At 26.8% G+C, this 14,987-nt stretch overlaps 1 protein-coding gene across 1 annotated transcript in view; it reads right to left on the reverse strand.

Annotated features, from left to right (window-relative positions):
- Positions 1–13,398: 13,398 nt before the first annotated feature.
- Positions 13,399–14,987, reverse strand: part of LOC145845564 (P-selectin-like) — a 7,955-nt gene continuing 6,366 nt past the window's right edge. The window contains exons 6-9 of the mRNA XM_082952755.1: positions 14,858–14,968; positions 14,326–14,499; positions 13,706–13,898; positions 13,399–13,474 (exon numbers count right to left, since the gene is read on the reverse strand). Of these exons, the coding sequence (XP_082808881.1) occupies positions 13,399–13,474; positions 13,706–13,898; positions 14,326–14,499; positions 14,858–14,968 (554 nt within the window). The remainder of the gene's footprint in view (positions 13,475–13,705; positions 13,899–14,325; positions 14,500–14,857; positions 14,969–14,987) is intronic.

Below are 14,987 nucleotides of genomic sequence, written 5' to 3' on the forward strand. Positions count from 1 at the left end.
ACTGTTGTTTTAGAGACTACGGTGATTCGTTACTAATATTATTTTAGAATTCAACTACATTCAACCTTAAATTATTGAATATAATGTTGCAATAACAGAAAATTTCCTGATAATTAAAGTTTAGAAGGCGTCATTTTACTTCGCTCTAGCTTTTGTTTTTAGCAGGGCTTTCCAAGTTCGTCAAATTAGTCGATGAAATCGAACATTTAAAAAACTTCATTTTTGATTGAATGTCTACTTAACTATATATTTCAAAAACTTTGTATAAATATTTAAAATTATCTTTTTTTTATCACTTTAAAAACACACAATCAAAATTAAGTATACTGAGTTTCGTTCGTGATTTAAAAAAAAACAAAATCTGATGTTTTACTATATATATATATATATATATATAAACGAGTAATACTCGTTTACTTAGAAAAACCGTTGATCAAGTGACCAGGACTTCATAAATAAACTGCCAACAATACAGTTTAAAATATAAAGCATTCGTCCATAATGATCGAACTTAAATTTAACTTATTTTTTAAATGTAACATGCTTCTTACACTTGTCTAGTTAAAATGTTATAAACGTTAGTAGTAACATTAAATTACAATGCTCAATTCTACAGCTAGTTGAAAGTTATTGAAAATATAAGACTGAAAGCTTAATGAAATTTAGAAAAAAAAAATGTAATTAAACTTCAATTATTTCCTTCGAAAAAAAAGTTTTCTTTGCAGAATACTGAATTAGAGTATATAATTTTAATTGCAAGAATACCTGGTTAGATAAAAGTACCTTTTAAGGATAAATTATTAAAAACAAGTTATCCACAAAGAAAGTATCAAAAAAATTTATATAAAACTTGTTACAGATGTATTGATTTTCATTTTAAATCAACATTTTTTAAAGTATTTGCAAACTAATTAATTTTATCTATCTTTGTTATGAATCATCTTTTTATAATGCCCTATTTGTGGTACCCTGTGACAAACCCTGCTTTATACCTGCTTGCAAACTTCTTTCACTAAAGTAAGTTGTACGTCTTGTTTATTTTTCAAGCTTAAAGTAATAAAAATGTAAATTTTTTAGATAACGTCTATTAAAGTATACAAGTATTTCTTTTAAGCTCCATACAATTTAAAACTATAGTACTGACAAATGAAGTACTTATACAAAACTATAGAACTGACAGATGAAGTACTTATACAAAAATATAGAACTGACAAATGAAGTACTTATACAAAACTATATAACTGAGAGATGAAGTAGTTATACAAAACTATAGTACTGACAAATGAAGTACTTAAACAGAACTATAGTACTGACAGATGAAGTACTTATACAAAACTATAGAACTGACAGATGAAGTACTTATACAAAACTATAGAACTGACAGATGAAGTACTTATACAAAAATATAGAACTGACAAATGAAGTACTTATACAAAACTATAGAACTGAGAGATGAAGTAGTTATACAAAACTATAGTACTGACAAATGAAGTACTTAAACAAAACTATAGTACTGACAGATGAAGTACTTATACAAAACTATAGAACTGACAGATGAAGTACTTATACAAAACTATAGTACTGACAGATGAAGTACTTATACAAAACTATAGTACTGACAGATGAAGTACTTATACAAAACTATAGAACTGACAAATGAAGTACTTATACAAAACTATAGAACTGACAGATGAAGTACTTAAACAAAACTATAGAACTGACAAATGAAGTACTTATACAAAACTATAGAACTGACAGATGAAGTACTTAAACAAAACTATAGTACTGACAGATGAAGTACTTATACAAAACTATAGAACTGACAAATGAAGTACTTATACAAAACTATAGAACTGACAGATGAAGTACTTATACAAAACTATAGAACTGACAGATGAAGTACTTATACAAAACTATAGTACTGACAGATGAAGTACTTATACAAAACTATAGAACTGACAAATGAAGTACTTATACAAAACTATAGAACTGACAGATGAAGTACTTATACAAAACTATAGAACTGACAGATGAAGTACTTATACAAAACTATAGAACTGACAGATGAAGTACTTATACAAAACTATAGAACTGACAGATGAAGTACTTATACATAACTATAGAACTGACAGATGAAGTACTTATACAAAACTATAGAACTGACAAATGAAGTACTTATACAAAACTATAGAACTGACAGATGAAGTACTTAAACAAAACTATAGAACTGACAAATGAAGTACTTATACAAAACTATAGAACTGACAGATGAAGTACTTAAACAAAACTATAGAACTGACAAATGAAGTACTTATACAAAACTATTGTACTGACAGATGAAGTACTTATACAAAAACTTATAGAAATGACAGATAAAGTACTTATACAAAACTATAGAACTGACAGATGAAGTACTTATACAAAACTATAGTACTGACAGATGAAGTACTATACAAAACTATAGAACTGACAAATGAAGTACTTATACAAAACTATAGAACTGACAGATGAAGTACTTATACAAAACTATAGTACTGATAGATGAAGTACTTACACAAAACTATAGAACTGACAGATGAAGTACTTATACAAAACTATAGAACTGACAGATGAAGTACTTATACAAAACTATAGAACTGACAGATGAAGTACTTATACAAAACTATAGTACTGACAGATGAAGTACTTATACAAAACTATAGTACTGACAGATGAAGTACTCATACAAAACTATAGTACTGACAGATGAAGTACTTACACAAAACTATAGAACTGACAGATGAAGTACTTATACAAAACTATAGAAATGACAGATGAAGTACTTATACAAAACTATAGAACTGACAGATGAAGTACTTATACAAAACTATAGAACTGACAGATGAAGTACTTATACAAAACTATAGAACTGACAGATGAAGTACTTATACAAAACTATAGAAATGACAGATGAAGTACTTATACAAAACTATAGTACTGACAGATGAAGTACTTATACAAAACTATAGAAATGACAGATGAAGTACTTATACAAAACTATAGAACTGACAGATGAAGTACTTATACAAAACTATAGAACTGACAGATGAAGTACTTATACAAAACTATAGAAATGACAGATGAAGTACTTATACAAAACTATAGAACTGACAGATGAAGTACTTATACAAAACTATAGAACTGACAGATGAAGTACTTATACAAAACTATAGTACTGACAGATGAAGTACTTACACAAAACTATAGAACTGACAGATGAAGTACTTATACAAAACTATAGTACTGACAGATGAAGTACTTATACAAAACTATTGTACTGACAGATGAAGTACTCATACAAAAATATAGAACTGACAGATGAAGTACTTATACAAAAATATAGAACTGACAGATGAAGTACTTATACAAAACTATAGAACTGACAGATGAAGTACTTATACAAAACTATAGTACTGACAGATGAAGTACTTATACAAAACTATAGTACTGACAGATGAAGTACTCATACAAAACTATAGTACTGATAGATGAAGTACTTAAACAAAACTATAGAACTGACAGATGAAGTACTTACACAAAACTATAGAACTGACAGATGAAGTACTTATACAAAACTATAGAAATGACAGATGAAGTACTTAAACAAAACTATAGAACTGACAGATGAAGTACTTATACAAAACTATAGAAATGACAGATGAAGTACTCATACAAAACTATAGTACTGACAGATGAAGTACGCTGACTTCTTGTAATCGTACACTGTTCCGTACTGCGAACAGTTCTTCTTGCAGCTCATCTGCATCCATAGGTAGCTCTTAGGGTATCCCTTGTACCAATCATAGATGAAAACTTTGTGGACATTGGCAGGTTGTCCGCCCTGGTCCACGCGGATTGCGGGTTGTCACGTGAGAACCCGATCCACACGTAAGAGTTGGATATTCCAACAAGTTGGCACAGTATCCTGTTATAATGAGATTTGTAGTGGTGTTAACTTACTTTGTGGGTTATAAAATTTCAAAGTGTTGCATCTACAAATGTACTGCGATACGTTTTTATAGTTAAAAAACAGTATTTAACTATGCTCTTATTAAACAGTATTTAAAAACAGAAAATAACAAACTGTTTTCAAAATATTTTATTGCTTCCTTAAATAAGTAGTCAATCAATTGAAAAAGTTCTTAAAACAAATTGAATTTATTAAGCTTTTTATGTAATATTACGTTTGAAATAACTCAAACCCATTATACAAACAGAAATTTAGATCAGTTTACGAAGTAACTTATACAAACGTTTTTTATAGGTTAATATAGGTTATATAAAAGCTTTGCTATATCAAAGTTTTCAGAGATATTTATTTATTTAAGGTGATACAATATCTACATTATTATCATATTTACATTCTTAACCAAACAAAACTAAAAATAAGAACAAACAAGGCGAAATAAACATAAGTTAACTTTTAAAGAAGCCTTTTTTAAATTTAGCTAACTAAAGTTATTTAAATTTGTTGGACACGTCATAATGCGTTTATTTTTTGGTTCTTTAAGATTATTTTGCTGTTTGCTTTATATTGTTTTAATGAAACAAGTAACACTTAGAAACTAAAGTAAAAAATACTAACATTAGTTGTTTTTTGTATTATTAATACATTAATTTTACATTTTTCCCTTTAAAAGTTTTTATAGTTTCCAAAACCCGTTTTGCTGTGAAACCGATTGACTAATAAAACATTTTTATATAGTTTTTATAGTTTTAAATATATATTGTGTTTAATTTTTTCTACTTACTTCTATCAAGTCTTGTACTTATTCCATCCATGACCAGGTTACCATTGTACGTGGACACACAATAGGCCTGGGCTGCGTTCCAATTCGTCCATTTCTTAACAAACACGTAACTTAACTGTTCTGAAAGTAATAGTTTGTACGTTTTATAATGCACAAATAAACATAAAACTGAAGTATACGATGTAAAACGTTTTTAACTTTGTATTTTTTTTTTCTTTAATAAACTTTAAAGCATGATGGTTATTGACCTACTGTAAAATAAGAATAGTGAAAATGTTTTTTTTTTCAAATTGTTTTTCATAAAAAGCGTCTAACATAAGAGGTTAAATCATACTAGTTCAATCATCAAACCGCAAGCTTTCAATAGACTGATTTCGTTCCTATTGAAACTCGTCAGTAGGCCGCAAGTTTCAATGAGAATGAAATCCTCAGTCTACCTCAGTCTCAGTCTACCGAAAGCTTGTGGTCTAGTGGTCGAATTTGTTTGTTCAAACCTTTGTGCTAAACTTAAGCTCGTCTCACAGCGTGTGAAAGTCCAGGATTAGGCTATTTAGACTTTTAGCGATGTTTTCTTTGAAAAAATCTAGTTAAGATTTTTTTTTTTAAGATTTAATTTATTAAGTAAACAGTTTTAACAGATCCTTTTATTACTAAAACAAAAGCTTATAATAATGTTGAAAAGTATGGTAGCTTGTATTTCAAAAAGTTCTGTTAGTAAAATAAATTTGTTTGTTTGCATCAGATACAACAGTAAACGAAACAATTTAAAGTAAGAAATAAAGTATTATACTTCTTAATACTTTTATTTTTTTCTCTTAAAACTAAATTACAATCAAATATTATATATATATAAAAGTAAATTTTTGTTGTATACAACCAAAGGTATTTCTTAAATCTCTTTTTATCTAGTAAAATTTAAGTTATACCAGTAAGTAGAAATTAAACTTAAGAAAAACTAAATTTAACTTGTTTTGTTACTAAATCGCCAAGAATATATTATTTTACTGAAAAAGTTCAATAAAAAGTACGTATACAAAACTAAACGGCTTCTACACACAAAAGGACTTGCAATCAAACTGGGTATTAACTGTCCAAGTAAACATTGTCTTACAGCGACACCTTGTGGTTGAAATAACCCGTCACAAGTGAACATTACAAACTCATTATTACGTAATAATACGCTGGTATTCGTACTCACATTTTTGATCACTGGTATTCTACAACCTAAAATGAAGAAAAACATAAAACTTTTGAATATTAGCAGTTTAAAAGAAAAGTACAATTGAAAACCTTTAGTTTTGTTGTTAAAATAGTTATAACAAGTTTAGTTTAATAGAAGCTTATTTTAATAAACCTAAATATGTTGAAACTAGACAACCTAAATAGTTGATATAAATTTATATTACTTGTGTATTGAAAAACAAAGATAATAATTTGATAAAATATTAAAAAGTAAAAAAAAAAACAGTTTGTTGTGCTTTTTAAGTTAAGACTTTACAAAATTGAAATTATTTTTTAAATTGCTTTACCGCAAATAAAATATAATTTAGATTTTAAAACGTTTTACAAGCTTTTACAGACATTACAGTTTATGAGGCAAATTAGGAAAATTAATTAGACCCTAAAACTTTTTAAATATAGAAATATTTAATTTAGAGAAGTCAACTTTAATCTGGAATTACCATAACAGCTTTTGTCTCTACTTTATTTATGACGTAGAGACAAAACTTTAGCATTTTTAACTTCTAAATTAATGAGAACTTTTGAAAACTTGTTGAAATCGTTCCTACCTGTTAGAAGCGCAATGATTCTTTCAAGTTGTTCGATTCTGGCTACCAGTTGTGCTGTAGTAACTGTTGATGTACCAGGTAAGATGTTACTACTTATAACTACATCCTGACCATTTATTTGTACCGGACGCGTTTCAACGAACACTAGTAGGATGAACATAGCTGCACATTTTGCCATAATGACTTTCTACTTGTTAAATTTTAAACAATGCTCTTGAAAACGTTGTTTGACTAGTTTTTAAATTTTGTCTGTATTTAAATTTTGGGCAAAAAATATAATACTGTAAAACACAAGTAAATCCATAAAACAAGTAATGAATAATGCTTTAAAATATCTTGAAAAATAAAGCTTTTGATATAATTCTTTAAAGAAAGGTATTTATGACAAGAAGGTAAACCTAACAGCATTAATTTTTTTAAATAAATTAAAATAATAAAATTGCTTTTGTTAAATAAAATTAAAATGCTTTAAAAAATCTAATAAACCACAAATTTTTACGTTCATATAGTATGTTATTTAATTTTATTTAAAAGATTAGCCAACTCATCTTTTAAAAAAATAAATTTTAGGTATAACTTTACAAGAAGACACAATACTTTTTAACAAAACCTTTAAAAAATATATTTTGGAAAACTTATCGAATTTAATGAAAGTATAAAAGTACATTTTTACTATTAAATTCTTTTAATCTAATTGAATGCATTGAAAACAACAGAGAAAAAAAGCTTGTATGTATAAATTTTGCAATTCACGATAACATTTATTTAGTTGCATATTTTGATTACAAAATAAAAACTACTGATAATGTTTATTGTACTGTTTTACTCTAAGATTCGACAAAAGTAACCTTTTTGTTTTTTATGTAAACGAGTACTTAATTAAAACTAGTTGTACTGAACGATACATAGCCATTAATCTTAAAAAAGATAAGAAAAATATTTAGTGGTCAATTCAAAAATGAAAAAAAAAGTAACAATTTAGAAGTTTACAACAAAGAATAAAAACAAGAATACTACTTTAAAGTTCTATTTGTGATAAGTGTCATAAACTATATAAACTTAAACTTATTCAGTTTTAGTAATAAAGCAGACAACATAAAGCATAATTGTAATACTGACAGATTAAGTATTCTACTTTCCCGTTATTATAAACAGTGCCGTTTTAAATTTAGAAGTTAACGGTACAGCAAAGGTTAAACCACACACTAGTACCTACCATACTATACATATTATCTTATTATATATAAATCAACATTATTCATTGTCCTGATATTGGCAGATAAAGTATTTAGCTTTCTCGTAATCGTAAACAGTCCCCTACGAGTCCCACTTCTTGCAACTCAACTGCAGGTACTTGTACTTTTTAGGGTAATTTTTGTACCAGTCAAATTCGAAATTGCTCATGTCCCTATTGTCGATTCTCTTCCACTCGAATGATGGGTTGTCTCTTAATATCCGATGTGAACGTACGACCTCGATATTCCAACTTGTTTGCATATTTTTCTAGTTAAAAACGTATTTTCATTGTAATAAAATTAGATATGGCTTACTATTAATTTTTTGCTTGTTTTGTTCTCAAAAAAACAATATAATAAAAATTATACATAAATCTGTGGATAAAATAAACTAATGAAATTATAAATCAGAATAATTTTTTGTACTATAATGCTTATTTTCTCAAATTTGAAATCAAAACAACGTTTATAAGTTTTATTTCATGTCCTTCTATGTGACGAAGCGATTAAACTGCTACAGATTAAAATATATATTTTTTGTAGTCAATATCGTTTGTATTGCAACTAGAAAGGTGTAAAATTAAGATAAAAAAAATTTCTTTTTAAGTATCTTTTAACTTGTCTTCATTAAAGATTGTTAAAATTAAGCTTTATGTGTTACAATACAAGATCAAAACGTGTTTTTGGCTCATTTGTTTGTATTTTTAGTAAAGACACGAAAGTATAAGATTTAAAAGTAAGTCTGTTAAGTCCTGGACAATAACTATATCTAATAAATGTACGACTCGATAACCGAAACGTTATTGTACACCAGATCCTTATACCAAGATTTTTGAGCGTTTTTTGTTATTCAAATATAAAAAAGTAGATTTCAAACTTTAAAACTTAGATTTTAAAATTGTAGTTAGCTGAATTTATTTAGCACTTTTTTGTTTTATGTTAAGGTGTCTACTGTTAACGTTCTAAAAGTGATTATTGCTTTGTTGTTTCTGTTTATATCAAAACCAGATATTTGTGAACATATAATAAAGACTTATGAAACAAAACTACTACAGACAAAGATGTTTAGTGTCTACAAAGCTTAAAGCTTCTTGTGCTTAAGACTAATGTCTGTAAATTTGATAATTCAAAAAACTTAACTTAAATTTACATACACAAAAACTGTCTAAAGCTACTAAATATTTTTTCAAAGCAAAAGATGATATTAACATATTCAAAAAATATTGTTAAGTCCGTTCATATTTTTTTTCTCTTAGTTTTTAGAAAGCTCGTCTGGTTTAATAAATACAATTTTAATGAAAAAGTGTTATCTTAAAAAAACTTTAATTTGTTAATGAAAAAGTAAAAATTATAACATACCATTTTACAAAAAAATTCAAGGGAAAAAATTTTACTTTTTATTTTTTGATAAATTAAAAATTATCAATGCAATGTCACTTACTATCTTCCTTCTTTCGTGTCTATTCCGTCCACGAGTAAATTTCCATGTATTCAGAAACACAGTTGGCCTGAGCATCATTCCAATTCAACCACTTTTTAACAAACACATAATTCAGTTGTTCTGACAAAAAATATTGTATAACAAGACTTCAATATAAAAATTTATACAAATATAAAGTTAAAAAAGTTGCTAGACTAATGTAATAAAAAATACTAATTAACTTTAAACTAACATTTTGATAAGCTCTAATTAACTGTAATACGTAATACATATAGTAACAAAAAATAATATAATATGTACTAATAATTACAATAAGTCTAACATATGTTTAAAAGGAGTATCAAAATTAATTTTCTTTGAATCAAGTTATTAATGTTCACAAGTTTTGTTTTGCTAGAAAAATTTGAAACGTTTAAAAATTTTGTAAAAATACTTTGTGATCTATCGAAAACACTACAAAAAACAAGAAAAAAATTAAGTAAAATGTTTTAATAACTATAAGTTTTATTCTTAGCTTTGACCTTAAAACAATTTACAGTTTTACTTTTTGGGTTATAATTGTAAATACTTTTTGAGGTTTTTTAAGAATTTAACAAATATTTATTGTATAATATCGCGATGCCCCCTTGAAAAACAAAGTAGAATATTTACTTTTAATAAACATGAAAACCACGAAGACTAAATTCATAATAACAAGTGCTAAATTATTCTATTTAAAAAAATAATTTCACAACAAAAAGTCATAACATCAATTTTTCTTGAAGGGCCTTTTACATTTTTTAAGAAAAATCCTATACAAGTTGATATCAAAATTTTAAAACAATATTAATTAACAAACTAACGGCTTCTACACACAAAAGGACTTGCAATCAAACTGGGTGTCAATTGTCCAAGTAAACATTGTCTTACAGCGATGCCTTGTGGTTGAAGTAAACCGTCACACGTGTACATCACGAACTCATTATTACGTAATAATAAGCTGGTGTTAGTACTCACACTTTCGATCACTGGTATTCTACAACCTGGAATTAAAAATATTTTAATGATTAATTGTGAATGAATAATGATAATGAATTTTGTATAAAGATGAAATATTACAGTAGACTTAATCAAAAGTTGATTTATCACAATACTCGAATTTAACAAAACTAAAAAAAGACCTGAGTGTAATTATAATTAACGTTTTTAAGTATTCCGTATGGTATAGGTCAAAAACCTTAACTGAATAATTAAGTTTTGTTTGTTTTCTAACTAATCACAAATATTTTACTTTAATATGTTAAAAACTCAAATAAAATTGAAAATATTGCTTGTTTTAACTTACTTGTAAGTAGCCCAACAATTCTTTCCATCTCTTCGACCCTAGCAACTAAACTGTTACTTACAAATTGACCATAACTCGGTACTATACTTATTTGAAAGCAAACAGTAAAAATAAACAGTATAGAATGCTTTGTCATTTAAATTCTTCTGGTTACTAAATATGGAAATGTTGACAAAATAATCTAGCTGTAGTTGTTAAAACTAAAATTTTATTAAACTAAAAAGTTTAAACATTTTTTTTAATTTAAAAACTCTACTTTATAATTAGTAGTTGGAAAAAGAAGTTAATTTTAAGTCTTATCATTTGTTCGATTGAAACAAAGCTGCAATAAACAAAATAAAACTTTAAGTTTACGGTAGCTTAAAAGTTAAAAGTACTTATAATATTAAGTTATTTATTTTAATTCCTAATTTAAAAGCTCTAATTCGTATTTTAAATCTTTACTGTATAGTTTTTACACAGTGACTCCATACAAAATCAAAAAATAATATTTTAAAATTTGTTTTGGTTACTTAAGTAATGTTAAATAATTAAAAAAAAAACTTTATTTTAGTCAATACTCTTCGAGACACTAGCTACAAATTACTGAACTAAGTGCTTATACTTTGCAGACCTACTAGACCGCCAGGGCTATATCAAATGCTGTTGTGCTGATTGATTTGTAAACCTAAGTTATTTAAGTTTTTAAACATATTGCAGTTAAAACTTTAATCACTAGATTTAAACTATAAACTGTCAACGGGTTTTTGATATCTTTTCAAAATAAAAATACCAAATGAGCTCACTGTAAAAATTTTATTTAGGATAACCTTTCTTTTATTTATAGTTATTTTTAATTATTCATACTAATTCATAAGAGTAATATTTTGTATTATAATCTTTTTAAATTAAACATAACTAACTTTATGCCAGAATTTGATAGTGTAAAGCTATGTCAACATTTATATAGCAAAACGGTTTGTGGCTATTCAAATTCCGTTTTCTTCGGAAATAAAAATAAATTTCTGAAACGCAAAACTTATAGTACTTAATGTTTAAGCTACTTTCAAATCAGCTACCAGTTACCGTTTGAGTATACCATCTACATTTAAACGTTAATCCGTATTGATTAAACGCAAACCCAAATTAAAGCTTATTTATATTTGCAAGCCAGCGTACTAAGTGGCACAGCTACCTTAATCATCATTAGTGTCTGTTATGCGGTATAAAAATATTATGTAAAACATTTTCTAATGTTGATTAACAAGAAGATTATTTGCGTTTTATGTAATTCGAATACAGCATTTTGATATACTGTTTTGTACATAAGTTTATTACGGATTATTTTTATTTGCATGTTAATTTTCGATAAACATAGGTTAAAGTTATTTTATAAAAACTACTGGTTTTTTACATTTTTTACATACTTAAGTTAAACAAGCAATGTTTTGTTTGTTCAAAGAAATTTTTTAGCCTAATATTTTTTTTTTCTTCTAATAAACTTTTTTGTAAACATGTTTGTACTTAGACTTGTTTATAGGTTGATAGTTTAATATCTTAAACAATTATATTAACTATAAACTTTGTAACACTTCAACAGTGTTGTTTTTCTTTCTTTTCTCTCAAAATATTCAAGCCACTAAAACTCAGTAACGTGCTTGTTTTGGTGAGTTAGTTTTTAGTGTCTTAGTGATAACGCCTTATTGCTTGCAAGTGTTGTGTTCGCATCGTACACTTGTACGATGGCGACTGTTTTTATATGAAATTTTGAACTAAAGTAGCTTATTTGTACAGTTTGTTTTATTGTGGTTATCGCGTTTTCTATTCATCGTAATACAGCTTTTTGTTTCTAAGACTCGATTTCTTTATATACTATTAGTTTAAGCATTCTAACAATGTTATTACTTTATTAGGCTAAGCTTAAATGATAGTCTAAGTTTGAATTTGCGTTTCATTAATTGACTTACCTAAACAACTTAGCTAAGTCAATTCTAAACATTTAAATAACCGTCACCGATATTGTTATAACGCGTTAAGTCATTTAATATCCAGGTTCGTGTAACTGAGTAACAACTAAGCATCGTGTGATCGGCAAATGGTGACCCGGACGTGATTCAAACTTCAAAGCGGTCATTTGATAACAGATACAATGATGTAAAAAATTTCTTTGCAAAATGCTAAACATAATAAAAATTTTAATTGAGTTAAGCGAAATTTTGAAATATCTGTGAAAATAATAATTTTGAAATTGTTACTTCATAAGATAATGACAATAACTATTTATTATTTTTTGAAATTAATTCAATATTTTTTTGTCTCATTTACAAAAGTTTACTCATAAAACTTAACGTGTAAACCTTGTATTTGTTCAAGATTTTTTTGCGTTAAAAATGTCTTTTGTAACTTTTGACAATTAAGTTTAGAAACTAAAATAATAATTTAAAAAAGTTTAGTCAAAATTTTTTAATCTCTAACATTAGGAAACCTTAATAGTTGCTCTACGATTAAGAACCTAAATAAAGTAATACTTGTAGTAAGTATATTATTGTATTATAACAAGATTACTGTATAAATGTATTAAAATTATTATAAAAATGTTATTTAACTCAAATTTCAAAAACTTTTTTACCTAATTTTACTCTACTTTTAAAAACAGAAGATTCTATATAATTTTCTACAGTTTATGAGTTTTTTATCTTTTGTATTCTTTAACATTGTTTTTAAATTTAATTCTAACTAGTTAGGTGAAATAACTACCTTAACCTTCAATATTAACAACACATAAAGTTTATTTTAAAATGACAAAAACAAAAAGAGACAAAGAGAACTAGTTAATCTATTATAATTCCTCAACACATTTTGGCATTGCAGACCACTTTCCATCAGATTGACATTTAATCACCTGAGGGCCGGCTCTGTTTGAAATAGATGTTATTGCTTTTTTGTAAAATAAAAAAAAATCTTTGATTTCTAAAGAATTTACGTTTCAGTCGATACTTTGTAAAGTTTGTAAGTATTCGAAAGCACTTTAAACCAAACTTTCTATTAAAACTAAACAAGATAGGTAGATGTAATTGCGCACAATAAACGCGTAAAAAAAGCTAGTTTAGCTAACAATCATAAGTTTAACACGTAAAAATAAAAACCTTGTAAATCCCGACTTGCAGAACACAGTGAGTTCCTCATTGTATCGGTAAGGTCTCGGTTCTTCAAGTATTGGCTGGTAGGGTCCCTCTAAAATCATGTGCTTCACGTTAGGGATGTCGTGGGGTTCTTGGCTGCATACTATCGGTTTGCATTCGGGTATTTCACCTACCCATTGACCATTTTCGCCGCAAACTGTTGTTTTGAGTTTTGCTTTGTTGATTTGTTATTTTTTGATAAATAAAACTATAGACTGTTTTATGATAATCTCCAAAGTAGTCTTTTTAAAACTAAAACTTGTGCTTTAAAATATATAAACTAAAATAAGTTAACTAATGAATGTTGTTTAATAATATAGGGATTGCAAGAACATTTGACGGTAAATTTTAAAACAATATTTTTTTATACTTCAATTTCACAGGTTTAAAAAGAGGTAAACTTTAAGACTTAAGTTTTTGAACAACTTAATTAAACTATTTTGCTGTATTTGTAACAAAGTTATCAGATTTTTAAAATAATTTTTAGGACGGCTTTTTCCAAACTTAACTTTTGAGTTGTATAGTATAATAACTGTTATTTAATTTCAATATTCAAAATAAACATCTACTTTTTTTTTACTAACCAACAGTGTTTGTTTCGTTACTAATTTCGAACCCACTCTCACAAGAGTAAGTGGCAACGCTGCCTATCTTTTTTTCAACTGAATTGCCAACATTCACTTTTCCGTAATTTGGCAAAACTGGGGAATTTTTGCATTTTATCGCTTCGCATGTAGGTGTGGGATTTGACCACTTTCCTGCAATAAAATTATAATGAACATTAATTTTTTAACTTTATCTAAAAAATGATAACTATGTTTTTTTAGTTGAAAATGAAGACTTATTTGAAACCATATATAAGTTTGTCTAATGTCAAAGCATTTATATGTGCTTAAAATGAGTATCTTTACAAATCTTTGAGCATTCAGGCTCTATTTACAAAGATGAAAAACTAAGTAGTTTTTATTGTGGAAGAGACAGTGTTAACATAGAAAATACTAATTAGTCATGCTTTTGTGAATTTTTTAGAATTTAGTATATAAAAAGATAAAAAAAGCAACTTATTGCATAAAACGATTAATTTTATCAAGTTTTTTCGATTTATTGAAAACTAACCATATTTCAAACAAGTTGCTTCGCTTTCGCCATTCAACTTGAATCCTTTTTCGCAGGAATACTTCATAACACCTCCTTGTTTAAAGCTCTGACCTTCTATCGTTCCATCCACTATGTAACCAGGTGAAGG

Source organism: Thalia democratica, unplaced genomic scaffold (assembly GCF_965202585.1).
Source record: "Thalia democratica unplaced genomic scaffold, ktThaDemo2.hap1.1 HAP1_SCAFFOLD_88, whole genome shotgun sequence".
Taxonomy (NCBI): Eukaryota; Metazoa; Chordata; class Thaliacea; order Salpida; family Salpidae; genus Thalia; species Thalia democratica.